General features: G+C 42.9%; 1 protein-coding gene across 1 annotated transcript in view; it reads right to left on the minus strand.

Moving 5' to 3' along the window:
* Positions 1–21,637: 21,637 nt before the first annotated feature.
* Positions 21,638–27,952, minus strand: part of Grxcr2 (glutaredoxin and cysteine rich domain containing 2) — a 13,537-nt gene continuing 7,222 nt past the window's right edge. Inside the window, exons 2-3 of the mRNA XM_032885772.1 lie at positions 27,422–27,649; positions 21,638–22,238 (exon numbers count right to left, since the gene is read on the minus strand). Coding sequence (XP_032741663.1) covers positions 22,056–22,238; positions 27,422–27,649 — 411 coding nt within the window. The 3' untranslated portion in view covers positions 21,638–22,055. The remainder of the gene's footprint in view (positions 22,239–27,421; positions 27,650–27,952) is intronic.

Consider the following 27,952-nt stretch of genomic DNA (forward strand, 5'->3'; position numbering starts at 1 on the left):
GTGACTCTAAAGAACCCTGAGTAGTACACCACAGAATGGCAGCCTTGGGTCCCCACTCTCCTCTGAGCCACAACTTTGCTCCAGCATATGTCCCTAGGCAGCTGCTCACCAACCTCCGATTAAGTGACCACAAAAGGCCAAGAGTATGTCCTAAGAGGTTACAGGACCCAGCTCTTGTTGGCACTGTGGGAGGTTGGTTGGCTGAATGACTGACCTAAAAGCAAATGCCACCTGCCCATTTCAAGGTCATCAAAACAGTCTAAGGGTAGGAAAACATGCCAAGTTAAACAGCATAAGGTTTGTGATCACATGACTTAGAGTTCCTGCCAGTCTGCACACTAGAGATCTTCATTGCTGAGTTGGAGCCACAAGGAAAAAGGACTATGAAACTTACTTTAAAAACGTGTTGGTGTTTTGGTTACCTTTCTCTTTGCATGACAAAACACCACAATCGAGACAACTTAAAAAAGAAAGCCTCTAATTTGAAGATTCACAGTTCCAGAGGATTAGGATCTATGGCCTTCATGGTGCAGAACATGGTAGCAGGCAGTCATGGTACTGAAACGGTAGCTAAAACCTTACCACAAGTATCAAATACAAGGCAGAGAGAAAGATGATTGGGGATGGTGTGAACTTTTAAAACTTAAAAGCTCACTATCAATGAAATACCTCCTCTAACGAGGTCACCCCTCCTAATCCATCCCAAATTATTCCACCAACTGAAGGCCAAGCAGTCAAATATATGAGTCTAATTTGGAGATGACATATAAGTGAATTCCAGAGAGTCTCTCATGGGGGAGAGAAACAGGAGAAAGTTAAGAAGGCTCTAACTCTTTAAAAGTTTAGAGTATCTAGTCCTAGATAGCTTCCAAGGTCTTCTAACTTCTTTTTTCACAGTGCTAGGTATTAAACTCAGGACCTTAAGTGTGCAAGACTGCTACCTCTGAGATATACCATCTGCCAATCTCATTTTTTTAATACAAAAATACCCAGAAGTTGGGTCTTGTGGTGCACACATCTAATCTTACCAAATATAAAAGTTGAGATGGGAAAATGACAAAGTAACTTGAGTGACACCATAAGACTTGTCTCGATTAGATAGATAGATAGATAGATAGATAGATAGATAGATAGATAGATAGATAGAGGCTTAAATAGAGGCTTTTTAAAATGCATGTCACTGTATTACTACAAAAGTCCTGTGTCGAAGTCCTAACACTTCTATAACTGCATTTATCTTCCTTTTCATTTATTTAGGGTGCTGGAGTTTGAATCTAGTATCTCACACAAACCATGAACACACTGAGTTATAACCCTAGTGATGTAACTATAGTTTGTGATGGGGCTTTTGAAAGATGTTTAAATTAAAATAATGTTATAACATTGAGCCCTGATCCGATATGACTGTGGCATTAGAAGAGGAAGAGACATGCTCCGAGGGAAGGCCTTTGTAGGGACAGAGGCAGAAGTATCATCTACAAGTCACAGAGAAATCATTCTGCTGAGAGCTCCACCTCAGACTTACAGCCTCCAGATCACTGAGAAACACGTTTTGTTTTGTTTTGTTTTAGATTTCTTTATTTCATATGAGTACACTATAGCTGTCTTCAGACACACCAGAAGAGGGCATCAGATCTCATTACAGATGGTTGTGAGTCACCATGTGGTTGCTGGGATTTGAACTCAGGACCTCTGGAAGAGCAGTCAGTGCTCTTAACCGCTGAGCCATCTCTCCAGCCCGAGAAATATGTTTCTGTCGTTTAGTCCCTGAAGCTCCCTTATTTACTATGAATCCTGGCAAACCAACTCACCAGAACTTGATCATCTGCTGAAAGCCTTCCTTCCTGATGAGCTGGAATTCAGAGGTACTGGAATTGGGATGTCAATACATTTTTGGAGAACACACTTTAACCTATAATACCAGGCATGGACTAGCAGAGATGGAAGGCAGAGAGGATCCTGGCGGCACTGGACTCCATCTCCAGTCCCTGCATTGGTGGGAGTGGAGATGTGTCATATGCAAATTCAGGAGGTCAAAGGACAGTTTTGAAGAACCACTTGTCTCCTTCCACATTGAGGTGGAGTTTGGGGATAGACCAGTGACACATGTATGTGGAAAGCGTTTTTAATCACTGAGCCATATTCCCAGCACTCAGAAAAGACTTTCTGAGGTTTCTCACCTTAAGGTGCTATGCTATAGTGGGAAACCTGTGGATAAGCCATGGACTTGGCATGTTTGAGGCTCCTGGATTAATCCCCAGCATCAAGAACAAAAATCACATGAGGCTTAATATGTCATTTGCATGTCTCACTACATTTAGTTGCCTTTTTTATTTTTGTTTTGTTTCTTTGTTTTAAACCCGTGCCCTAACCCTGGACCTCCTGGAGGCTGAGCAGCATGGTTCCATTTGAAGTTCTCTCTTAATCAACACTCTCTGTCCCTTCCTTCCTCTTTCCCTCCCTCTTCCCGGCCTCTCTCTCTCTCTCTGCACACATGCATACATTTGTGTATGTGAGCATGTATATATAGGATATGGTGAGCTGGCGTGGTCAGGGGACAACCTCAGGTGGAACTTCTCACCTCCACTGCCAGCTCTCCCTGTGGTTTGCCATTGGACTGTGTACACTGACAGAGCTAGCCCTCAAGCTTCCAGAGGCTCTCTGGTCTCTGCCTCCCATCTTGCCACTGTGATGCTGGGATCACAGAGGAGCTATCGAGCACCTAGCATGGCATGTGTTCTGGGGGTCCACTTACACAGCTAACTCTATCCACTGATTCTTCTCCCTGGCTCTGTCTTTCGGATTTTAGACATTATTATTTTCTGCTGTATGACTGCAGATGCCCTTCAGTAATTTCTGGCTTTCCATCTGGTATGAGATCAGTCTTTTAAAATCCATCGTCTCTGACAAGACGTTTCTTAAATAAAGGCTTTTAAAAATGCATGTCACTAATGAGGTGAGGTAGCTGGCCTTTTCATAATACAATTTTACCAAACAAAATGAACAAATTTCTTTTTGGATTTTTCAACAATCAGGGTGAAAGCAAGGTGAGTGTGAGCGGCAGCTTGGCTTTCCCAAGTCTCAGGAGCTGAGCTGCTCTGGGGACAGAATATAGACCGGACCATAAAGGATTTGCTTTCTTTTAGCACCAAACTTATGGCAGCTTATTCTCTCCTCCTACATCCTACTAGTAGGTAGGAGTCTTAGTGCCCAAATTAAGTACTAAAAGAGAGATTTAATGGAAGGATCTTGTTGAAGCTCAGAGAATCCAACCACACACACACACACACACACACACACACACACACACACACACCACTGCCACCTCCAACAACAACAACAACAATAAAGGCTTTCTTCTTGAAGGGTTTTTATTCTTTTCCTATGTGTGCATATTTTTGCAGTGCTAGATATCAAAGCCTAAGAGGACATGCATACTAGACAGGCACTCTAGCGTTGATCTGCACCCCTAGGTCCCCACTTATTGTTCAAGGGAGGTGGGATCTAATAAACACTGAAGAATGGGATGGGTATGAGAAGCAGGAGAATAGTAGAGACAGGGTGACCAACCACAAGAAGCCCCAGAGCAAAGCGAGGGTGAACTGGGATGGTTTACAGTCCTAGCTTCAGCTAACCATTATCTTTTTCCCTCAAAGAACTGATTGGGGTGATTGGCTGGAATGGCAATAATGTTATTAGCCAATAAAGTATCTACCACCCAAGAATACTGACAGACAGCAAACGTGGTAATGATCTCTGTTCCCAAGCCCAGGTGTTGCCCAAAAGCTCTACATATACAATCCACCTGCAACAGTCTGAAGAGATGTGTGTCTTTCTGTAGATTGGTTTCCCTGGCAACAGATTTCCAGATGAGGAATCATATACATGAATATTAAGAGATGCTTTGGGAAGATACACCTAGAGGAAGTTAAGAGCCCAGGGTCAGTCTGCTCCCAGATTTGGTTCCATTTGAGACCACATCAATTATTCAGAAAGCTCTATGTGGTAGATAAACAAATCCCCCATAGAAAAGGCAAGTCTGAGCAGGCCCTGAGGAGGTGAGAGTGCACCCAGGAGGAGAGGTGTAGCAGAGTGCTGACACGTCGTCGTGACTATTCATGGACTAGGCTGAAAGGCTCCAGCGTGGAGAGCCCTAAGATCCAGTGTCCCTACATTCTGCGAAGATAGAGTCTTCCCGTGCAGAGTAAGTACAAGAAAACCGGGCTGCTTTGAAGCCTTAACCACGAAGGTCCAGATTAAAGACACTGACGTTCGCAAAGAAAGGATGCAGTGTGCAAAAGAGAGCTGGGACTTAGGAAATCATGGGAAAACTGAACTCAATAGGTAAATACGATAGTCAAGAACGTCTTCCAAAGAGAAGAAGATTCTTGTGACTTCATATATCTCCACACTGGCATAATAATAATAATAATAATAATAATAACAACAACAACAACAACAACAATAATGGTGGTGGTGGTGGTGGTGATGATAATTCTCCTAAAATGATTAAACCTTAAGCAAATGCTTCTTGCCAGTTTTGGTGACACACCTATAAAGCCATCCTTTGGGAGGCTGAACCAAGATCTCAAGTTCAAGTTCAAGGCCAGCCTCACCTACCTACAAAACTCTAAGCCAACTAGAGCTATAAAACGGAGCTCTGTCACATTAAAAGCAAAGGTGACATTAAAATGACTGTCTTAATAAGGCACAATGGCACGTTCTATAAGTCCAGAACGAGGGAGGCTGGGGCAAGATGACTGTGGGATACATAGAAGGTTCTAAGCCAGTGTGAGTTAGAGAGAGAGATATCTTTTCTAAAGGCACGGGGGGGGGGTACTTCTTCTGGGTTGGTCATTTTGATAAGCAGGGTCACCTAAGTCAAAGGTGTATTTTTTGGTTGTTTTTGAGACAGCATCTCACTGTTTAGCCTAGACTGGCCTCAGAATCATGATACTTATTCAGTTTTTCAAACACTGAGATATGTGCCACCAGACCTAGCTTTTGTTATTTTTTTCTCTTTTGAATTGGATATTTTATTTATTCACATTTCAAATGTTATCGCCTTTTCCAGTTTCCCCCTCTATACACACCATTTCCCTGCTTCTATGAGGGTGCTCCCCTACCCTCTGGTTTCAGAGGTTTCCATGCATGGTCAGTTGGTCCCATAGCCTTTGGAACTGTCACCATGGTTAGGAAGTTGCTTGCTCGTGATACTCAGGATGCAAAGAGAGGAGAGTAGACCCCTAACCTTCTCTTAGGGACATAGCACATGTGTTCTAACTTTATTCTACTAGATTCTTGCTCCTGAAAGTCCCTCCATCTGTCAATGCTACTGGCTGGCAGCCAAGCCTAAACTCAACACAAGGTTTTTGGGAAACATTTGAGATCTAAAGCATCACTTTAATTCATGGTGTTAACAATATGAAGAAGACTAGGATTTTAATGAGCACTGTTTTATCGAATCCTGAACCAACTATTTGAAATATCATACAATTTTCATAATGATATACTAACAGATCCATTTTTTAGCTAGCTACTCTATAGCTTAGGCTTGACTTGTAGATTTAAAATAATAATAATAATAATAATAATAATAATAACAACAACAACAACGATAATAATAATAATAATAAACCACCTGGGGCTGGAGAGATAGCTCAGTGGTTAGGTGCACACATTGCTCTTGCATGGTCCCAGCATCCATGTCAGGAGTAAGCTCATGTGCCTTAATTCCAGCTCCGGGTGATGTGATGCCACCTTCTGGCCTGTGTGGGCATCTGCACTCTCATATACCCCGATACTCAAACACAGATGCCTAAAGATAATTTTTTAAAAAACAATCCCAACTAGAAAAAAGCTCACAGCCTAGGCTCAGCTCTCCTGGAGAGACTGCTTTTTCTACCCTCAAACTATGGAATGAAACTGGTGAATTTCTCAAAGGTGCACGTATGTTTAGGAATTAACATTAAGTGCTTAATCATCATGCAGTACAAACAAGACAAGGTGTAAACTTTAATTTCTTAACAATGATGGCTAGCATGTGTTGGATTCTGTACATAAGTGCCAGTCACTCTTGGTGACTCTTAGAGTAGCTGGCATATATTAAGTCATTTAACCACCACAGCTGGGCACTGCCATTGTCCAGTTTTACACTTGAAAAGCTGAGGAGAAATTCTGTTACTCAGATGTATATTTAAAAAAAAAATCCACTTACAACCAAAATTCTCAATAGTCAGATAGATGGGATAGTAAATACTCAAACTCCCAACATTCACCTGGGCAGGGTGTTCCAGGCTAGCCTAGGATACCTAATGTAAATGAAATCAGAACAGTAACAAAACAATCACAGAACTACTACAGAACTCTTAGTTTGAAAATAATGGCAAAAATATCCGAATGGCAGATGTTTGGGGTTCATTACACTAAAGAGGGTGTAAAAGGGTTGTCTTAGCTCCATTTAGTAGTTTCATTAAAAAAAAAGAAAGAAAAAAGGGAAAAAAAGAAAGGGAAAGATTGTCAACTTAGGAGATCAGTTTGGAAGTTGATGAAACTTATGTAACACAAGAACAGTAAAGAATAGCAACACAGTCGGTTACATTGGAAATATCTGTGGGAAATAATAACCTTTAAAAGTCCTTTTCCAGCTCCGAGTAACCCGGCAGCAACATCAATAGCACCTATCCCAGTGTTCCAGTGCATTCTCAGAGCCTTACACAAGGCCTTTCGTGTTGTTTTCTTCTGAAGAGAGACACAAATCCTCAGAGGATCTCTAAGTCTGGGATTGAGAACAGAGGGGGAAAAAATCAGGACATCTTCCTACTATACTTTTGTTACCAAAAGAGAAAAAAAATGTTTTCAAGGACATCAGCACCCTTGTGCAAAGCATAAGGGGCCTCTTAAAGCCACCCCTGACTACACAGTGACAGTGTTTGAAATAAAAATTGTATTGTGGATTTATGTATTGATGACATGAGAATAGAAGTGAAAATATCTAGGCAACATGAGGGGCTGATGGGAAGGTGTGGGGGATGGGAGTGTGTGGGGATGGGAGGGTGTGAGGGATGGGGATGGGGGTGTGGGGGAGGGAGAAAGGGGGATTATGCCCATAGTATTGTATACATCTGTATACAACATGGCCTTATGTAACTCCATGTAATAAAAAGTTAAAGTTTACTATAGAAATAAGGTACAAACAACAGAATGAAACAAGTTAAATGTATTTCCAGGTCAACAAAATCAAACAGTGCTACCCAAACTGTTAAGTCCCTTCCCACCACCCCGGGAGCCTTGTTTGTTCCAGCCTCGCTGGCTTCCCTTTCTGCAGGGTGCACTCTCCCAGCAAGATCCCCCTTTTGTCTTCTTATACCTTCTATGGTGTCTTCTCTACTTTTTCTCAAAGGAGAGGGAAAGGAAGTAGTTTCTAACGCGATGCTGTAGTTTGAGCATCAAGTTTATTATCGTGGCCATCATCAACGCACCTTCCAGGAACAAGGTAAGTCTTGTTGAAAAAACAGAAGCTCAAAATGACACACAGTAGAAAAGCGAAGAAAACTCCTGCCCAGAGATCACTGCAGTACAAAATGGTGAGCACAGTCCCTACTACTTTTAATATTAAGAAGGGAATGGTGCTGCTTCTAGTAATTTTGTGTACATGAGACATAGTCATGTGGCCTTTTCTCCCTGCTTAAGGAAAATGAATGTGGAAACTGTAAGGAAAAACCTGATAGAGCTATTCCGTCTGAATGAACCCTCACATGAACAAAAGAGGAAAAGGGTTCTACAGTGATTTCCAAAATAAAGAACGATTAGCTGCAAAATTCCCAGCTGCAGACCCAGTCTCTCAACTGAAGAGATTAAGTCTCCATGATAATAAGAAATATGCCAGCCTTTAATACTAAGAGAACAAATCAATATTTGATTCTGACAAAGCAATCGTTATATAACAATTGTCAAGAGAGAATTTTTTTTTTTTTAAACTCAAGAATAGGCAGTAGGTTGCAAAATTAAGCCTTAGGCATAAGTGACAACCTGAAATAGTCATTGTGATGTGACAGATGTCAATGAACTATACAAAAGCCTTGAAGGAAACGGCGATTTGGATTAAAATCAACTCAGGAGACACAAGTAAGCCTGCCTAAGGATTAATCCGTTCATGTACCAAGGCCCAGTCTCAGGTCCTGATAAGATAATCTTTTCTTTGTGTCTGCTAAGAATTTTGTGACCCCAGAAGGAAAAAGAAATAATAATAAGACTGAAGCCCCAGGGGTTTGTCCAAATGAGCAGAGAAAAACAAGCACAGAAATTAAAACAAACAACAAAAACAAAACAAAATACCACGCAGTCAGTGATGCCACAGAGATGGGGTGAAGCTTCAGCCCCAGGTCTTACCTTCTTTCTGTGTTCATGAACTGTGTTGTTACAATGTTTAAAAGGATTAGCTTCCTAAATATAAAACTGTAGCTACTTTAAACTTTTAAAATTTACTTATCATATTTTAATCAATGTTTAAACGCTTTAAGAAAAAATTGGTTGGTGATTTGGGTATTGAGCATGAATCACAGAAAGAGTCACGAGTGTCTCTTGACCTGCAAAAAAAAAAAAAAAAACAAAAACAAAAACAAAAAACCTAGGAGCATAAGAAGCCCTGATGAGAAGCTAAACAGAAGGTGTTCTTGGCCTGGATTAGTTACCCAATCTTCCAGAACCACCCACCGAGTCTTAAGTGCTTGTGTCTTTTGTTTGTGTGTTTGCTTGTTTGTTTAGATCCCCTGTCTCAGCCTGGCTTCTAGTCACTGTTTAACCAAGGGTGACCTTAAACTTCAGATCCTCTGACCCCACCTCCGTTCCTAATACACTACAATGACCGTTTGTTTGGTGCAGATGGTACCCAGCACTTCATGTACGCTGGGCAAGCAGTCTAGCAACTGAGCTAAATCTCCAGCCCTTTGCTTACCATCTACAAACATTTATTAACTAGAGTCACAAGCTTGGATCAGCTGACTACTTTGGCTGCAGAGCTGTCATTGTCACACAGGGGCCAGGCACAGCTGCAACATTCAGATTGTCCTGGGAAAGCTCCCTCCTTTGGTCACTGACAGGTTGCTGAGGGATTAGAGGATAGAGGTCACATTGTACTCCTTGCCCCGTGGACCTATCCAAAACACACATGTGGCCTGGGTGAGCCAGGGACAGAGTTACTCTTCTCTACAATTAAATCTCATAGGTGACATCACATCTTGGCCCTGTCCTCGTGTTAGAAGAAAGCCTCTGGGGCTACCAACACCTGAGGGGAGATGATTGTACGAGGCACAAACCAGGAAGTGGGCCTCACTGGAAATGATGTTTTTAAATGTATGGTTTCAGTATGTACTCCAGCCTGAGCTCAAACTGAAGAACCCCTCGCTTGAGTGCCTGCACTGGGATATGTGTCACCATGCCTAGCTCGTAATCACTTTTAAAGCTATCTACTTGTGAAGCTTTCCTAAAGATGAGATAACAAACAACACACTGAAGGCCCGGGGCGAAGCTAGATGTATCTCAGCAAGTAATCTCCGAGTCTTCACTGATGCCTGTATCCTGGGCCCTACGGGAAGATGTGCATACAGCGACGACCAAGAAAGGAACTCTGGAAGAACAACTTCGCCACTTTTCTTCTCTTCTCTCTCTGACACCTGCCACTCTGTTTTTCTACTATCTACTTAAATCTCTGGTTTCCTGTGAAGGTGAAATTGTCCCTGAAGCGGAACACCTCTCTTTCATCTTTGTGCCTACGTGTGTCTTTCACGTTACCTGATGTGTTGGAATCCTCAGAACACACACTTTGAGTTTATAAAAGCAGATGTGGTTGGCTGTCTCTATGTTATATATACTTTCCTCTGAAGTAATGGTCCCGGTGTTCTGAGAAATACCCACTGATGGGCGGAAGTGCTTAGGAGCCGGATAGTGGATAGCGGTGATACTGAGGGACCTGGGCAGGCAGGAAGCACAGCAGACAGGCCAGCTGCCCCTCCCTCCGCCCTTTTCCCAGCTCCGTGGGCCCGTCTGCTGAACTGACTTCCAGCTCTTCTCTTCTTGAGGCTTTACATGCTCTGTGACGCAGGCAGGGCTTAAACTCCACAGTTATGACACTGACCTAACTCCATTTCTCTCTCAAATAATTGTGTGAATATGAACTCTCTGATAACAACTATGTTTAATTAGAAAATGAGAAGATTTGGCTAATGAGAACAGGTGATTAAAAACAACTGAACATTTCTCCCTGATTTACTTTTTGCACAGACTTCACTCCAATTAAGCTCCAGAGAACCACCACAATTTTTTCAGAACTGTGACTAGTGCTCATCTGAATGAATACATTGCTGGAATAATTCACATTATTCATAAGTGGAAAACTTAGAAAACATCATCTTCCATAGGACTCAGACTTCACTGATGTTTGGAACCAATTTAAGTTAGGAAGGCAAATTTGGGGTCACAAAGTTAATGCTGAATGCAGTTTCCAAAAAAAAAAAAAAAAATTGAAATGTGTAGTTCACTGTTTGATAGAGATCTTTTCTAGAAGTAAAAATGAACTTCTTGTTTCTTAAAGTAGGGAGGCTGGGGCAGTAGTAGCTCAGTAGACAGAGCGCTTGCGCGGCAGGTACAAGGTGCTGGGATAGATCCCCGTATTACACAAAATTGGATATGGTGGCAGCGGCTATTTTCAGACGTAGAGACGGGATAATCAGAAGTTTCAGGTCAACCTTAGGCACACAGTGAGTTTGAGGCCAACCTGACACAAATGAGACACTTTCTTTCCATTTTTTTCTCTCTCTCTTTCTTTCTTTCTTTCTTTCTTTCTTTCTTTCTTTCTTTCTTTCTTTCTCTAGAATCAATGGTTTAAGATCTCTGGGTAGTGCCTTTCTTGACTCTGCAGACATTGGTAGATAGGCATGGAGGGGACATGCTGCCACTCTAGTCCACAAGGGCAGAACTGAGAAAGGAGGGCCCTGGATGCTAAAGGGCCTGTGTGTGAAGTCTAGGTGTCCTGTGGGGTGCAGGGCCAAAGAGATGAGCCATTCTCCTCACAGCACAAGGAAAGGGATGAACTCAGATGGAAAGGCAGAAACCCTCAAAGTCCATCCCCAGTGACATACAGCCTACAGTAAGGCAAAACCTTCTCAGACCCCTCACACAGTGCTACCCCAGGCATTCAAATGCCGGAGCCCATGGAGAACATTCTCATTCAAACCACCACAGGACTTGAGGGAGTAAGGGAACAGTAATAAACTTAATAACTGAATACATTTTACTATGAAGATGGTTGAAGGAACTGGGAAGTGAAAAGAACTTAGAATAAAGCCCTGCGTCCATTAAGGCTCATATGTGTTTGCTAAATGAAATAAATAGAATCTGTACACACCCATCAACTGACCTGGCTAGGCACCGACATGAATAGCAGTGCATAGCCGTAGTGCTATCCCTAGATTGGAAAGTCAAAACCACGTATTACCTTGACTTACAGGCCCAGTGCTGTAATTTCATTAGTGATAAATTCTTCTGTGCTTGTTTCCTAAGGGGCATATGCCTGGAACTTAATGGAAAACCAATGTAAAAACAGTTTGGTGATACTTCTGGATTTTTTTGGTTTAGTTTGTTTTGTTTTGGCTTTTTTTTTTTTTTTTTTTTTTTTTGTCTCACTAACCTATGCTGATCTCAAACTCAGCATTCTCCTGCCTCCTCCTCCCCACCGCTGGACGTCCAGGCATGGGCCGTCATACTCTGTGAAACATTGGATGTTTGAAATTCCTTGTTCACTTAAAAAATTCTTGCACTTTCAGAGAACATGGCACCATGGTATCGTTGTATCACCGCATCACTGTATCACTGGCTTGATCGTATCGAAGAGCAGTAAACAAACCCGTGGTTCTACCTTCAGAATATAACATTCATAATAGGACTACTTTGTACCATAAGCCACCACCTGGATCGTGGCAACTATTCCCTGCCAGCCTCCCAAGTCTCCCCTTACCCTACTGTTTCCTTCCCAATGCAACAACCAAGCAGCTAAAAATAAAAAACAAAAACAACAACAACCAAAAAACAAAAAACAAAAAACCTGGCATCCACGATCTTCCTCTACTCAAAACATTTATGCCAGTCGTCACTCAACCAGGAAGAGAAGCCATTCTACACATTTCTAACAGGCAATTCATTACAGGATTTCATTATAAAGATCCCTAATTGGTAGAACAGAAATGCTGTGACAGAAGCTGCCGGGAGCCTGACTTTAAGGAGGACTGTAGTGGGGGTTAGATAGGGTGTCTTTCCTTTTTTTTCTCCCGGCCGTACATTGGCAGAACTTGCCCGGCCCCCATCTGGCTAAGGAGTCTGGGAAGTGTAGTCTGCAAGCCCAAGTCCCGGGCGTCAGGGGGAAATTATAGAAGGGGATCTTATGACATTGCCTAAACAGAAAGGCCCAACCTCAGCTGCGTGTCACAGTAATACCACAGCTTCTGAAAAAGGCTCCCGCCACCCAACACACAAACACACATACGTACACCACAATGGACACACCTTCTTTTCTGACATCATCCCCCACCCCTGCACTACACCCCATCTGTCCTCTTGTGTGCTGCCTGCAACCACACTGCCTTCTTGACCCCTCCCCTTCCTGTAACTGTTTCCGCAATGTCTACTCTTACCCGAAACTTCTGCTATGTCTCTACTCAAGGCACTTTTTTTTATTTATTTATTTTATTTTATTATTTTTTTTGGGGGGGGGACATGGTCTCTCTGTGTAGTCCTTGCTGTCCTGGATGGAACTTGCTCCATAGATCAGGCTGGCCTTAAACTCACAGAAATCCACGTGTCTCTGCCTCCTGAGTGCTGCAATTAAAGGTGTGTGCCACCACTACCTGCCACTGAAGACACTTTTCAATGTCACTGTCTGTAATCACGTCCAGCCCTCGGTCCTTTGCAGTGTTTTTTTTTTTTTAAACATAAATTTCTTTCTTTCTAACATACTATACATTCTATGCATAGATGTATTGTATACGTGTACATTTATCATTTTATCTATATCATTTTATGTAACTGTGACTAGTGCTCACCTAAATTAGCATCTATACTCTCTTACCAAAACATAAGCTCTAGAGGAGCCACGATTTTTTTTCTTTTTTTTTATTTATTTTTTTTTTACGTTTTTTAATAGGGTACTTTTGACCATTTATTTTGTTTATTCCATAATTCAAAAGACTGAGAAATGCCGCTCCCTGTCTAAATTGCCCTCCCTGACTTATGTCACTCACTGCCATTAGAAACTGAAGCCTTTTTTTTTTTTTATTTTTATTTTATTTTTTTTTTATTAACTTGAGTATTTCTTATATACATTTTTTTTTTTTTTTTTTTTTTTTTTTGGTTCTTTTTTTCGGAGCTGGGACCAACCAGGGCCTTGCGCTTCCTAGGCAAGCGCTTCTACCACTGAGCTAAATCCCCAACCTCTTATATACATTTCGAGTGTTATTCCCTTTCCCGGTTTCCAGGCAAACATCCCCCCCCCCCCTTCCTTATGGGTGTTCCTCCCAACCTCCCCCCATTGCTGCCCTCTCCCAACAGTCTAGTTCACTAGGGGTTCAGTCTTAGCAGGACCCAGGGCTTCCCCTTCCACTGGTGCTCTTACTAGGATATTCATTGCAACCTCACGAGGTCAGAGTCCAGGGTCAGTCCATGTATAGTCTTTGGGTAGTGGCTTAGTCCCTGGAAGCTCTGGTTGGTTGGCATTGCTGTACATATGGGGTCTCGAGCTCCTTCAAGCTCTTCCAGTTCTTTTCTCTGATTCCTTCAACAGGGGTCCTGTTCTCAGTTCAGTGGTTTCCTGCTGGCATACGCCTGTATTTGCTGTATTCTGGCTGTGTCTCTCAGGAGCGATCTGCATTCACATTTTGATCATCCGTCTTGAGTTTCATTTGTTCTAGGCATCTAGGGTAATTCAAGCATTTGGGCTAATAGCCACTTATCAATGAGTACATACCATGTATGTCTTTCTGTGATTGGGTTAGCTCACTCAGGGTGATAGTTTCCAGTTCCAACCATTTGCCTACTTAATTTCATACAAAGTCATTGTTTTTGATAGCTGAGTAATATTCCATTGTGTAGATGTACCACATTTTCTGTATCCATTCCTCTGTTGAAGGGCATCTGGGTTCTTTCCAGCTTCTGGCTATTATAAATAAGGCTGCGATGAACATAGTGGAGCACGGTGTCTTTTTTTATATGTTGGGGCATCTTTTTGGGTATATGCCCAGAGAGGTATAGCTGGATCCTCAGGCAGTTCAATGTCCAATTTTCTGAGGAACTCCAGACTGATTTCCAAATGGTTGTAGCAGTCTGCAACCCCACCAACAATGGAGGAGTGTTCTTTCTCCACATCCTCGCCAGCATTTGCTGTCACCTGAGTTTTTGATCTTAGCCATTCTCACTGGTGTGAGGTGAAATCTCAGGGTTGTTTTGATTTGCATTTCCCTTATGACTAACGATGTTGAACATTTCTTTAGGTGTTTCTCAGCCATTCGGCATTCCTCAGCTGTGACTTCTCTGTTTAGCTCTGAACCCCATTTTTTAATAGGGTTATTTGTCTCCCTGCTGTCTAACTTCTTCAGTTCTTTGTATATTTTGGATATAAGCCCTCTATCTGTTGTAGGATTGGTAAAGATCTTTTCCCAATCTGTTGGTTGCCGTTTTGTCCTAACCACAGTGTCCTTTGCCTTACAGAAGCTTTGCAGTTTTATGAGATCCCATTTGTCGATTTTTGATCTTAGAGCATAAGCCATGGGTGTTTTGTTCAGGAAATTTTTTCCAGTGCCCATGTGTTCCAAATGCTTCCCTAGTTTTTCTTCTATTAGTTTGAGTGTATCTGGTTTGATGTGGAGGTCCTTGATCCACTTGGACTTAAGCTTTGTACAGGGTGATAAGCATGGATCGATCTGCATTCTTCTACATGTTGACCTCCAGTTGAACCAGCACCATTTGCTGAAAATGCTATCTTTTTTTCCATTGGATGGTTTTTGGCTCCTTTGTCAAAAAAATCAAGTGCCCATAGGTGTGGGTTCATTTCTGGGTCTTCAATTCTGTTCCATTGGTCTATCTGTCTGTCTCTGTACCAATACCATGCAGTTTTTATCACTATTGCTCTGTAATACTGCTTGAGATCTGGCATAGTGATTCCCCCTGAAGTCCTTTTATTGTTGAGGATAGTTTTAGCTATCCTGGGTTTTTTGTTATTCCAGATGAATTTGCAAATTGTTCTGTCTAACTCTTTGAAGAATTGGATTGGTATTTTGATGGGGATTGCATTGAATCTGTAGATCGCTTTTGGTAGAATGGCCATTTTTACTATATTAATCCTGCCAATCCATGAGCATGGGAGATCTTTCCATCTTCTGAGATCTTCTTCAATTTCTTTCTTCAGAGTCTTGAAGTTCTTATTGTACAGATCTTTCCCTTGCTTGGTTAAAGTCACACCGAGGTACTTTTATATTATTTGGATCTATTATGAAGGGTGTCATTTCCCTAATTTCTTTCTCGCCTGTTTCTCTTTTGTGTAGAGGAAGGCTACTGATTTATTTGAGTTAATTTTATACCCAGCCACTTTGCTGAAGTTGTTTATCAGCTTTAGTAGTTCTCTGGTGGAACTTTTGGGATCACTTAAATATACTATCATATCATCTGCAAATAGTGATATTTTTGACTTCTTCTTTTCCGATCTGTATCCCTTGACCTCCTTTTTGTTGTCTGATTGCTCTGGCTAGAACTTCAAGAACTATATTGAATAAGTAGGGAGAGTGGGCAGCCTTGTCTAGTCCCTGATTTTAGTGGGATTGCTTCAAGTTTCTCTCCATTTAGTTTAATGTTAGCCACTGGTTTTGCTGTATATGGCTTTTACTATGTTTAGGTATGGGCCTTGAATTCCTATTCTTTCCAGGACTTTTATCATGAAGGGGTGTTGAATTTTGTCAAATGCTTTCTCAGCATCTAATGAAATGATCATGTGGTTTTGTTCTTTCAGTTTGTTTATATAATGGATCACGTTGATGGTTTTCCAGATATTAAACCATCCCTGCATGCCTGGGATGAAGCCTACTTGATCATGGTGAATGATTGTTTTGATGTGCTCTTGGATTCGGTTTGCCAGAATTTTATTGAGTATTTTTGCATCGATATTCATAAGGGAAATTGGTCTGAAGTTCTCTTTCTTTGTTGGGTCTTTGTGTGGTTTAGGTATAAGAGTAATTATGGCTTCATAGAAGGAATTCGGTAGTGCTCCATCTGTTTCAATTTTGTGGAATAGTTTGGATAATATTGGTACGAGGTCTTCTATGAAGGTCTGATAGAATTCTGCACTAAACCCGTCTGGACCTGGGCTCTTTTTGGTTGGGAGACCTTTAATGACTTCTTCTATTTCCTTAGGAGTTATGGGGTTGTTTAACTGGTTTATCTGTTCCTGATTTAACTTCGGTACCTGGTATCTGTCTAGGAAATTGTCCATTTCCTGCAGATTTTCAAGTTTTGTTGAATATAGGCTTTTATAGTAAGATCTGATGATTTTTTGAATTTCCTCTGAATCTGTAGTTATGTCTCCCTTTTCATTTCTGATTTTGTTAATTTGGACACACTCTCTGTGTCCTCTCGTTAGTCTGGCTAAGGGTTTATCTATCTTGTTGATTTTCTCAAAGAACCAACTTTTTGGTTCTGTTGATTCTTTCTATGGTCCTTTTGTTTCTACTTGGTTGATTTCGGCTCTGAGTTTGATTATTTCCTGCCTTCTACTCCTCCTGGGTGTATTTGCTTCTTTTTGTTCTAGAGCTTTTAGGTATACTGTCAAGCTGCTGACATATGCTCTTTCCTGTTTCTTTCTGCAGGCACTCAGCGCTATGAGTTTTCCTCTTAGCACAGCTTTCATTGTGTCCCATAAGTTTGGGTATGTTGTATCTTCATTTTCATTAAATTCTAAAAAGGCTTTAATTTCTTTCTTTATTTCTTCCTTGACCAGGTTATCATTGCGTAGAGCATTGTTCAATTTCCACGTATATGTGGGCATTCTTCCTTTATTGTTATTGAAGACCAGTTTTAGGCCGTGGTGGTCTGATAGCACGCATGGGATTATTTCTATCTTTCTGTACCTGTTGAGGCCCATTTTTTGACCAATTATATGGTCAATTTTGGAGAAAGTACCATGAGGAGCTGAGAAGAAGGTATATCCTTTTGCTTTAGGATAGAATGTTCTATAAATATCCGTTAAGTCCATTTGGCTCATGACTTCTCTTAGTCTGTCTACGCCTCTGTTTAATTTCTGTTTCCATGATCTGTCCATTGATGAGAGTGGGGTGTTGAAATCTCCTACTATTATTGTGTGAGTGTAATGTGTGTTTTGAGCTTTAGTAAGGTTTCTTTTACGTATGTAGGTGCCCTTGTATTTGGGGCATAGATATTTAGGATTGAGAGTTCATCTTGGTGGATTTTTTCCTTTGATGAATATAAAGTGTCCTTCCTTATCTTTTTTGATGACTTTTAGTTGAAAATTGATTTTATCTGATATTAGAATGGCTACTCCAGCTTGCTTCTTCCGACCATTTGCTTGGAAAGTTGTTTTCCAGCCTTTCACTCTGAGGTAGTGTCTGTCTTTGTCTCTGAGGTGTGTTTCCTGTAGGCAGCAGAATGCAGGGTCCTCGTTGCGTATCCAGTTTGTTAATCTATATCTTTTTATTGGGGAGTTGAGGCCATTGATGTTGAGAGATATTAAGGAATAGTGATTATTGCTTTCTGTTGTATTCATATTTGGATGTGAGGTTATGTTTGTGTGCTTTTCTTCTCTTTGTTTTGTTGCCAAGACGATTAGTTTCTTGCTTCTTCTAGGGTATAGCTTGCCTCCTTATGTTGGGCTTTACCATTTATTATGCTTTGTAGTGCTGGATTTGTAGAAAGATATTGTGTAAATTTGGTTTTGTCATGGAATATCTTGGTTTCTCCATCTATGTTGATTGAGAGTTTTGCAGGATACAGTAACCTGGTCTGGCATTTGTGTTCTCTTAGGGTCTGTATGACATCAGTCCAGGATCTTCTGGCCTTCATAGTTTTCTGGCGAAAAGTCTGGTGTGATTCTGATAGGTCTGCCTTTATATGTTACTTGACCTTTTTCCCTTACTGCTTTTAATATTCTTTCTTTATTTTGTGCGCTTGGTGTTTTGACTATTATGTGACGGAGGTGTTTCTTTTTCTGGTCCAATCTATTTGGAGTTCTGTAGGCTTTTGTATGCCTATGGGTATCTCTTTTTTAGGTTAGGAAGTTTTCTTCTATGATTTTGTTGAAGATATTTACTGGTCCTTTGAGCTGGGAGTCTTCACTCTCTTCTATACCTATTATCCTTAGGTTTGATCTTCTCATTGAGTCCTGGATTTCCTGTATGTTTTGGACCAGTAGCTTTTTCCGCTTTTACATTATCTTTGACAGTTGAGTCAATGATTTCTATGGAATCTTCTGCTCCTGAGATTCTCTTCCATCTCTTGTATTCTGTTTTATGATGCTTGTATCTACAGCTCCTTGTCTCTTCTTTTGGTTTTCTATATCCAGGGTTGTTTCCATGTGTTCTTTCTTGATTGCTTCTATTTCCATTTTTAATTCCTTCAACTGTTTGATTGTGTTTTCCTGGAATTCTTTCAGGGATTTTTGTGACTCCTCTCTATGGGCTTCTACTTGTTTATTTATGTTTTCCTGGAATTCTTTTAGGAATTTTTGCGATTCCTCTCTGTAGGCTTCTACTTGTTTGTTTATGTTTTCCTGGAATTCTTTTAGGAATTTTTGCGATTCCTCTCTGTAGGCTTCTACTTGTTTGTTTATGTTTTCCTGTGTTTCTCTAAGGGAGTTCTTCATGTCTTTCTTGAAGTCCTCCAACATCATGATCAAATATGATTTTGAAACTAGATCTTGCTTTTCTGGTGTGTTTGGATATTCCGTGTTTGCTTTGGTGGGAGAATTGGGCTCTGATGATGCCATGTAGTCTTGGTTTCTGTTGCTTGGGTTCCTGCGCTTGCCTCTCGCCATCAGATTATCTCTAGTGTTACTTTGTTCTGCTATTTCTGACAGTGGCTAGACTGTCTTATAAGCCTGTGTTTCAGGAGTGCTGTAGACCTGTTTTCCTGTTTTCTTTCAGCCAGTTATGGGGACAGAGTGTTCTGCTTTCGGACGTGTAGTTTTTCCTCTCTACAGGTCTTCAGCTGTTCCTGTGAGCCTGTGTCTTGAGTTCACCAGGCAAGTCGTTTGTAGCAGAAAAGTTTGTCTTACCTGTGGTCCCCAGGCTCAAGTTTGCTCATGGATGTTGCCTATGAGCTCTCCACGGCCTCAGCAGCCAGGAAGATCTGCGCCGCTTCTTCGGGAGGTTCCGTGCACCAGGGTTCCAGATAGCTTTTGTTTTCCTCTGGGGTCAGTACTGTGCAGCGTGCAGTCTCTTCTGGTTTCCCAGGCGTGTTCGCGTCTCTGAAGTTTTAGGTCTCCCTCCCACGGGAATTGGGCGCAGAGAGCTGGTTATCCGGTCGGCCGCTTCAGGTGCGGTGTCTCAGACGCCGTGAATCTGCTGCTCCTGGGCTCCTCTACCGGTACCCAGAGGCCGTATACAGTTTCCTCCTGGGCCAGGGATGTGGGCAGGGGTGGGCAGCGTTGGTGGTCTCCTCCGCTCTGCTACCTCAGGAGTGCCCGCCCGACCAGGCGGCGAGAACTCCCCTCCAGGGGGCCTGGGAGCAGAGAGCTGCTGAAGGCAGGTATCCTCCGCTGGTCCGGGACTCTGGCCAAAAAACCGATTTTTTTTCTTTTTGCCTGCTTCTATAGCTTTGATGATCAATAGTTGGTTTGATTTTGGTTTTTGGCTTTTTTTTTTTTTTTTTTTTTTTTTAGATCTTTTTTTTCTTTTGCATTTTTTTTTTTTCGGAGCCGAGGGGTTTTTGGCTTTTTAAAGAAGAAAATTTGGTTTGGACTCATAGTTTTAGAAGTTTAAATTCATCCAGCAGTAAGATTTTATATATTTAATACCTTATTAAGAGGTCAGATGTCAAGTATTTCTATCACAATAATTAATATCTACCTACTGATGAACACAATTAGTGTAACCATTGATAGACATTTATTGTATGATTATTTAAAACATTTGCCACCCTTCAGAGCATGTGGGACAGGTGAGGGAATAACAACTGTGTGTGTGTGTTGTGTATTGTGTGTTTTGTGTGTTGTGTGTTGTTTTGTGTGTGTGTGTGTGTGTGTGTGTGTGTGTGTGTGTGTGTAAAATGAGCCAACCCAGTTCACACCTCCTTTGAGCAGCCTCCCTAAACCCACCAAGAAAGTGACTGAAGATATAATGCAGGGGTGAAATATGTGTTCAGATGTATTAGACCTTGGATTCAAGCCACAGCACCAAATGAAAGAAAAGAACCCACTTAGTCTAACAAGGTACCCTTCTTTTACTCCAGACATATTAATCCCATCCCAGTAAAGCTACATTACACTTTACCTGTTACAGGTGTGCTTCCACTAAAAGTGTAAGACCCAGAGAACAGCAAAGGCCTAGGGTCTTTGAATTACACAAAGCCTCAAACACCTACGGTACTGCTTTGTAGGCAGAATGGTCCAACCAGAGTAAAGTGCTTAAGGGTCTCTAACATCCCTCCTTCTTCCGCTATGTGGGGAATGCGGAAAGGTGAACAGCTGTAAGAAGTGAATAGAGGCAGTCACACGGTCACACGGTCACACAGCAGTGCCAAGGCATCAGGTGAGCACTGGAGAGCCAGCAAGAGCATTGTGGCTTCAAAGAGTGTCCGCACCTTTTTATTAGAAATATTCCTATTGCCTGAATGCCCCCCACTGTTGATCTAACAGAGTAAGAAGAGAATAACAAGCCTTGAAGAATTACTAAGGCATGAAGTCAGAATTATTCTCGATGCTAAGCAGCGAGTCTCGCTGAATAACAAACGCCGGTCTCGTTCTCGCTGAGTGTGGAGAGTGGGTGTTCAAGCTACAAAAGTTCATTTACAAACGTGCCTTTAAAACTCAATAGCTGTCTTTAAGAGGGAAGAGTCACCCTTCACATGCTCATTCGTGGGCTGTAGAAACAGTATCTAGCTACGAGACCTTTCAGTTCTTCTCTTTGAGAGTTGCCGTAGATAAGCCTGAAACACCTGCTGTCCTTCTAAAGAGCCGCTGGCTAGATCTTAGTCTTAAAATAGACCTGTCTGTTTGCTAATTGACTGTGGAGCTGGCAGAAATCTTATCACAGATAACGTGCTCAAGCACCAACCTTGTCCCAATGGCTTTGGCCTGGCTTATAACCTCGCCAGTTAGAGGCACACAGAAGCATTCTACCATGTGGGAGCGCAGCTCCCTGCCCACCCAGTGAGTGCGAACCGTGCCACACAGGAGCAGCCACACAGGAGCAGCCTCACAGGAAGAAGGCCCTCTCAGCTTGTCCGTCTCTGGAATGAGCATCCCGTTTTGCTTGCAGAGGCCTGTGAGAGCATCCAGTGTTGACTACCCGCTTCCCTCTTCTGCTTCATTAGAAATTTCAATTTTACCAACGACAATTTCAGATGCGTTATAAGAAACAGGAATTTGGTTCATTGGAAATCTACTTCTTTATTCCTTTCTGACCGCATAATTTTGCAAAATAGCTCCCGGCCCAGAAAATGACTTCAACCTGCTGCCTGGAGTGTACATTTAGTTATTTGTTCGCTCCGCAAGGGGAAGACTGAGCTAAATCAAGTGAGATGCATGCACATGTTCCTGGAAGGATAATTTTGGAACCCGTTTCAAAGCAGGTTCTAATTCAAAAATGCCCCTGTTACTCAGGCACGCGTAGAGATGTTACCAACTTCACAAAATGTCATCAAATTATTTGAGATTCGCTAGCGGTAGGAGTGATTGTGGCTGCAGGAGGCTCCCTTTCTGAGAGAGGCAGGAGGGAGCAGGGTGGTTTATCAGGAGTAGCGCCATGAGAGAGTACGAGAAAGACACACAGGAGAGCCAGGGCTACAAGCTATGGGCTGCAAATTCGGCAAGGTTGCAGGCCGTTCTCGTTACAGGCAGGGCACCGGAGGGCCCGATAGGACTCCTTGAATCTGTTAGCCAGCATTGAGAACTTGCTGCCGTGGCACAGAGAACAGGTGGCAATGCCGGACCCCTGGCAGTGGAGACAGTTATCCTCAGGGACCAACCCATCCTGCAAGAGACAAGTCAGACTTCAGTTAGACCAGTGAGTGGTTCATGTCCACCATTCTCTGGGAAATCAAAGCAGTACTGGGTCTTGGCAAAGCCTGGAGCAGAATTGGAGGAAATGTTTCCCACAAATGCGGAGATGGCCAGAACACAGGACAGCAATTTTATCAGACTTCTTAGATGAATGCTATCGAGTACATCTGCCATCACATCTGGCATTCTGCAACTTTCTGCTCTTAACCATTCTTGTTCCCATCTGACATGACTTTTTTCTCCCTGACAAGTAGAGTAACAAGCCCGTGTGACAAACCTTAGCAGGCACTCAAGGAAAGCAGGTGCTTCCCTTCATATTGAGACGCTATATGACAATATCAGACATACAGCCTGGAAGAAGGGAGGGGGCAGACTCTGATCCCTTGGGACTGAACACCAGAACCCATGGCCTTTATGACTGTACACATAGCCCTTGCTGTAGCTACCCAACGTCAGGTGCTCATGAAGGGAATGGTGTCTGCAACTGGCAGGCTCGGTGAGTGAATGGATTAGCTCTGAGCTCTTGTAATATTTTATTCTCTTTGAGAACTGTGTTAGGCGCAATGATTAAAAGCCCTGGGCTGTGATGGACAAGAAGGCTCATGAAGTCTCACTCCTATCTGAGAAGTTTCTGGCAACTGATGGCTGCTGGAGAAAGGGGAGTCAGTTTTCTTCGGGGACTTGACCCTTGAAAGCCTTCCTGTGTTTCGGTATAGTCCTACACCCATGCACTTACTGGTGTTACTAAATCAACTCAGTGCTGTCTTCTTTAAGAGAGACAGCGTCTGAATCAGGGAGCGGAAACGGGTGGGTATGGAACTGGAAATGGGTGGAGAATGAAGAGTGGATTCTATCAAAACACTTTATGTATGGCTGGGCAAAGTACCACACACATTTAATCCCAGCACTTAGGAGGCAAAGGCAGGCAGAGCTCAAGGCCAGTGTGGCATGCATGGCATGTTTCGGGCCAGGCAGAGCTATATATAGTGAAACCCTGTCTCAAAAGGAAAAAAGCGTACTATATGTGTATATGACATTCTCATTAAAAAAAAGCTCTGGACTGTGGCATCAGAGACGAGACTGGAAGCTAGTGTTTGGTGAGGACAGTACAGCTGGGGCCCTCTGCTTAGCCTCCCTGTTCTCTCTATGAAACAGGACTGGTAATGCCTACCCTCTGAGTTCTGCAATACTAAGTGAGGTATCACATGGAAATGCAGCCTCTCTCCTCCTATATAGCCTAAGCTCCCCATAGAAGTCACTTTCTTTCTTAGCTAAGTCTCCTGTTTCCAGAAAATGGCCCTCGACTATGTCTTGAGACAGACTGAAGTATCTGACAGAAATCAACCATTTCACGCTCTTCGAAACCTGAATCTCCTGAGGAGTTGGCTGCAACCCAGACTAATGTCTGGTGAACCTCGTAATGAGCACGGTCCAGTTCAGCTTCTAGACATCCTCTCACATCCATCTCGGGTTCTCCCGCACCCACTTTTCCAGCCCAGGTCCCAGCAATGCTGGCACAAATTCACCCATTCCTGTGAGATGCTCTTTCCAGTCAAATAGTCCAACTGAGTTTCCTATCATCCTGACCATCTCAGAAGAAGTAAAAAAAAATGAAACAACAGAGAAAACAGAAAGCTTGGAGAACCCTTTTAACCAACACTGTCCTCCTGATAAATCCTGATGATACAGCACATACTCTTAGCAGATATAAAATTTTTTTTTTTGCCTAAACAATAGAGCTACTGATTCCACGGAGCCTACCTGAAAGCTTTCACAGAGCTTCAGGCCCTCATCCTGAGACATGTCTACACAGCCTGGCCAACTCATCTGTTTCCAGAGGTCAGCCGTTCAGCTGTCTCCTGACAGATTTACCCATTCATTCTCCCTTGCCAGGAGTCCCACCATGGCTGCCCCCTGCCAGAAAGTCTTCTACTCCACTGAGCCTTCCTAAGACCCTGACAAGAAACAGGACCTCTCAATCCTTTTCCTACTCCCTTTATGACCAAGGAAAAGGGGCCATGCTCCCTGAAAACATGCAAGCTCTAAAGACAGCGACCAGCCCAAGACCAGATTGTGCAGAACAAAGTGCCTGTGATCATGACATTGGTACATGGACCTAAATTTGACTGTTGTCTCTAGTGACCTCTGGCAAGTTACTTGACTTCTCTTAGCCTCAGTTTCCCTATCTGCAGAGTAAGACTGTTGGAATACAGTTGTGAATACTCCAAGGTGTCCACATGAGAATGAAATGAACAATTGCATGTACAAACAGAAAATGGTAGCTGAGCCTCATGAAATCGGTAGCTATTGCTGCTGCTGCTGCTGCTGCTGCTGCTGCTGCTGCTGCTGCTGCTGCTGCTGCTGCTGCTATCGTCATCTTATCCTACTTTCTCAAAGATGAGGTCACAGGAAGCATTAAAGTGCCCAGAGGTTGGTGATTATAAGCCCACCAAACACAAGGGCCAGGGTCCTCCCTCTTGCGCATGCCTCTGAGGATCGCCTCCATTACTCTTGGGCTTTGCTTTGAGAGTTGATAGAGGTTCAAGGTGGCCCCGTTCTCGGCCTTGCCCCCACTCTTTCATCAGGCTCTCTCTTCCCAGTTCCACAGAGCAGAGCAAAGTGTCTCTTAGTCAGAAGGACTTCCTTGATGCTCTTTGACCCCTTCTTTTAGAATAGAACTTGTCTGGGCATTTATCGCACGAGGGATTGAACACACAAATATCAATTTAAAACAGAGTTTAAAGGGCAGACAAGGGAAGCACAACCTTTCCCATCAACCTTCTGCTACACACTCTGCCCTCATTTACAGCACTACAGAAAAAGAAGACCGGGATTCTTCCGAATTGAATCGAAAGGTAATTGTCACGTGGGGCCTGCTGTTGCTTTTTCTTTCAGGCTTTGGGATTGACCTGCCCCTTCCTGTTTCTTTCTCTTCTGGGTGGAGAGGGAAGTTCCTCCAAGATGCAAGAGAGTAGAAGAAATAATGGAGCTAAAGAAATTTAAAGAGGAAAGGTGGTGTTCACAAGGTCCTGGCTGTTTGCCTGCTGGCATGCACGCTAGGCTCTACATCTTTTAGATGATGATAAGAAACAGTGGGTTATTTCTTACCAGTTGACACTGGGTTTTAAATTCCAGTATGTTTTCCACACACATCTAAACAATATTTACTGAGCATCAATTATATGACAGAGAGACCCTTGGACCTGGGAACTGCAACATTGCACCCAGCGTGAACACAGCTTCTGTCTCTGTGGAGATCAGATCCCGGTAGGCATGAACCAACATTAAACGGTCACAAAGGTGAAAGGAAGGTCGAGCTGTGAAGAGCTGTTTAAGGCCCTGATGGGTCTATTCTGAGGATGCTGTCCTCGTGGGAACCATCAAGACACCTCTGAAGGACAAAACTCCATTGAGAATTCAAGAGCTAAAGACAAGAGGATGGAAAACCTTGGAGACATTGCATGTAGAGGGGATCTGCTTCCACCAAGAGAGTGCAAAGTCCCTGTGAGAGATGGACTGGTGGGCAGTGGAGCAGGGGAGGGAGCAAAGGCCCAGTAAGAAATATGTACCAGATAAAGCCAGAGAGGCTAGCACTGATCAGGCAAGCCAGGGCTTTCTAAAATACTCTCTGTTGTTGTAACTTGGAGGAATTCTCCTCTTCACCCAGAAGAGAAAGAAATAGGAAGGTGCAAGTCACTCCCTGGGGCTCTTTAAAATAAAGAGATCTGGTCTTATCTCAAGCAGTGTAACACCACAGAACGCTTTGAGGGGTTGGAAGGCCTAAGAAAGGAATGACAGAAACAGAGAAGCTCATTTCAAAAGTGTTAACATTCTGCTGTGAATCAGTCCAATGGGTAGATAGTTGAGAAACATGCTCCAGGAGCCTTTTTCTGGAGTCTAAGAGGCCTGTGTTCTAGTGGAAGGAATGCTAACAGGGATTGACAGCAACAGAGATTCTTGTTTCAAAAGCATTTGCATCAGCCCAAAGGGTAGCTGGGAACCAAATTTCAGTAGCCTTTTAATAGAGTTGATGAGGCTTGTGTTCTGGCGAGGGAGGAAGAGAGAAGCTAGATTTTTAAGAGGTGACGTGGAGAGTTAGGCATCCATGCAAGGCAGAGAAACGAGAGAGAGAGAGTAGAAAGACTTGGTGCCTTAGCCTAAGGTCACCACTCAAATCTAAACATGACCTTGTTCTCTTTACCTTCATCCTCGAAGGCAGGGACATCACTTAGGTTCTCCAAAGCCCTCTGTTTTCCAATCCAACTCATGGAGTAGTGGGGTGAGTCCCACAGAAACTAATTTTACATCTAAGGGACCCTGATGCTCGGTGATGACAGCAGCATCTGACTCAATCATTCACTCTTAGTATATTGCAAAAAGTTGCAGTCCCCAGGTACCCAGGCTTGTGGGTTTAAATATGATATCAGTTTCAACTCAACCTAATCTTCTAATCGACACAAGACTTTACAGGATCTTCACTGGGTGTAGACTCAGTCCCAGGCCACTAGTAGAGGCACAAGTGAACCCATAAGAAGGAGGCAGAGTTGGGGCCAGTGATGAAGCTCAGTGGGTAAAGTGCTGGCCTACGGTGCAGGAAGCCCTGGTTCAATGCCAGCCTCATACAATCCCGGGTTAGTGGCACATAACTCACTATCTATTATATATCTATAATCCCAAAAACTCTGGGGGATAGAGGCAAGAGATAGACGGTCAAGATCATCCTCAGCTATATAAGGAGTTTGAGGCCAACTTGAGCTATAGACCCTGTCTTGGACACATACACACATAAATAAATAAATAAATAAATAAATAAATAAATAAATAATAAACAAACAAACAAACAAACTAGAACAGATTCTTTCTTCATCTCTAAAACTCAGTATTCATTCTCACGGTAAAACCAGTATATTCCTAATCAGATGGGAAAAGAGGTCATCCAAAAATTTAAAAATACATATTTGAAATATGAAATTATAGTCGCTTATGCCAATACTACGCCATTACAATCCAATGGATGTTAAAAATCCCCTCACACTTTAACAGATTCTATAAGTGTTGTTATTCAAAAGTGTTTAGAGAGGTGATGCAGGAGCAGAGCACTCTGCAGGCCGTGGCTGCAGGGCCAGCCTGAGGGGAAGAGCAGGACAGATGCACCTGTGTGTGCTGACTGTGGAGAAATGTGCGGTCTGTCTCCGGCAGGGGGCTGCCGCTCTGCTCCCTGTCTCCATCATTTTCCCCTGTGATCATCAGAGACTCTTCCTCAGCCACCTCTTCCTTTTGGAGGATTTTCCTCATGAAGTCCCTTTTGTCCATCGGAGTTCGGATGATTTTCAGGTTGTTGGTGTAGATGATTATCTTCCCAAAGTCTATAATTGGCGGAGGCTAGAGAAACAGAGTACCATCAGCCAGCACCAAACATTGCAGAACCTGCGTGATGCCCCGTACCTCACCTGATGTCCTGTACCCCACCTGATGCCCCATACCCCTCCTGATGCCCCATACCCCTCCTGATGCCCTGTACCCCACCTGATGCCCTGTACCCCACCTGATGCCCGTACCCCACCTGATGCCCTGTACCCCACCTGATGCCCCGTACCCCACCTGATGCCCCGTACCCCACCTGATGCCCCGTACCCCACCTGATGCTCCATACCCCACGTGATGCCCCATACTGAGAAATAAGAG

This window comes from Rattus rattus, chromosome 15, assembly GCF_011064425.1.
Source record: "Rattus rattus isolate New Zealand chromosome 15, Rrattus_CSIRO_v1, whole genome shotgun sequence".
Classification (NCBI taxonomy): Eukaryota; Metazoa; Chordata; class Mammalia; order Rodentia; family Muridae; genus Rattus; species Rattus rattus.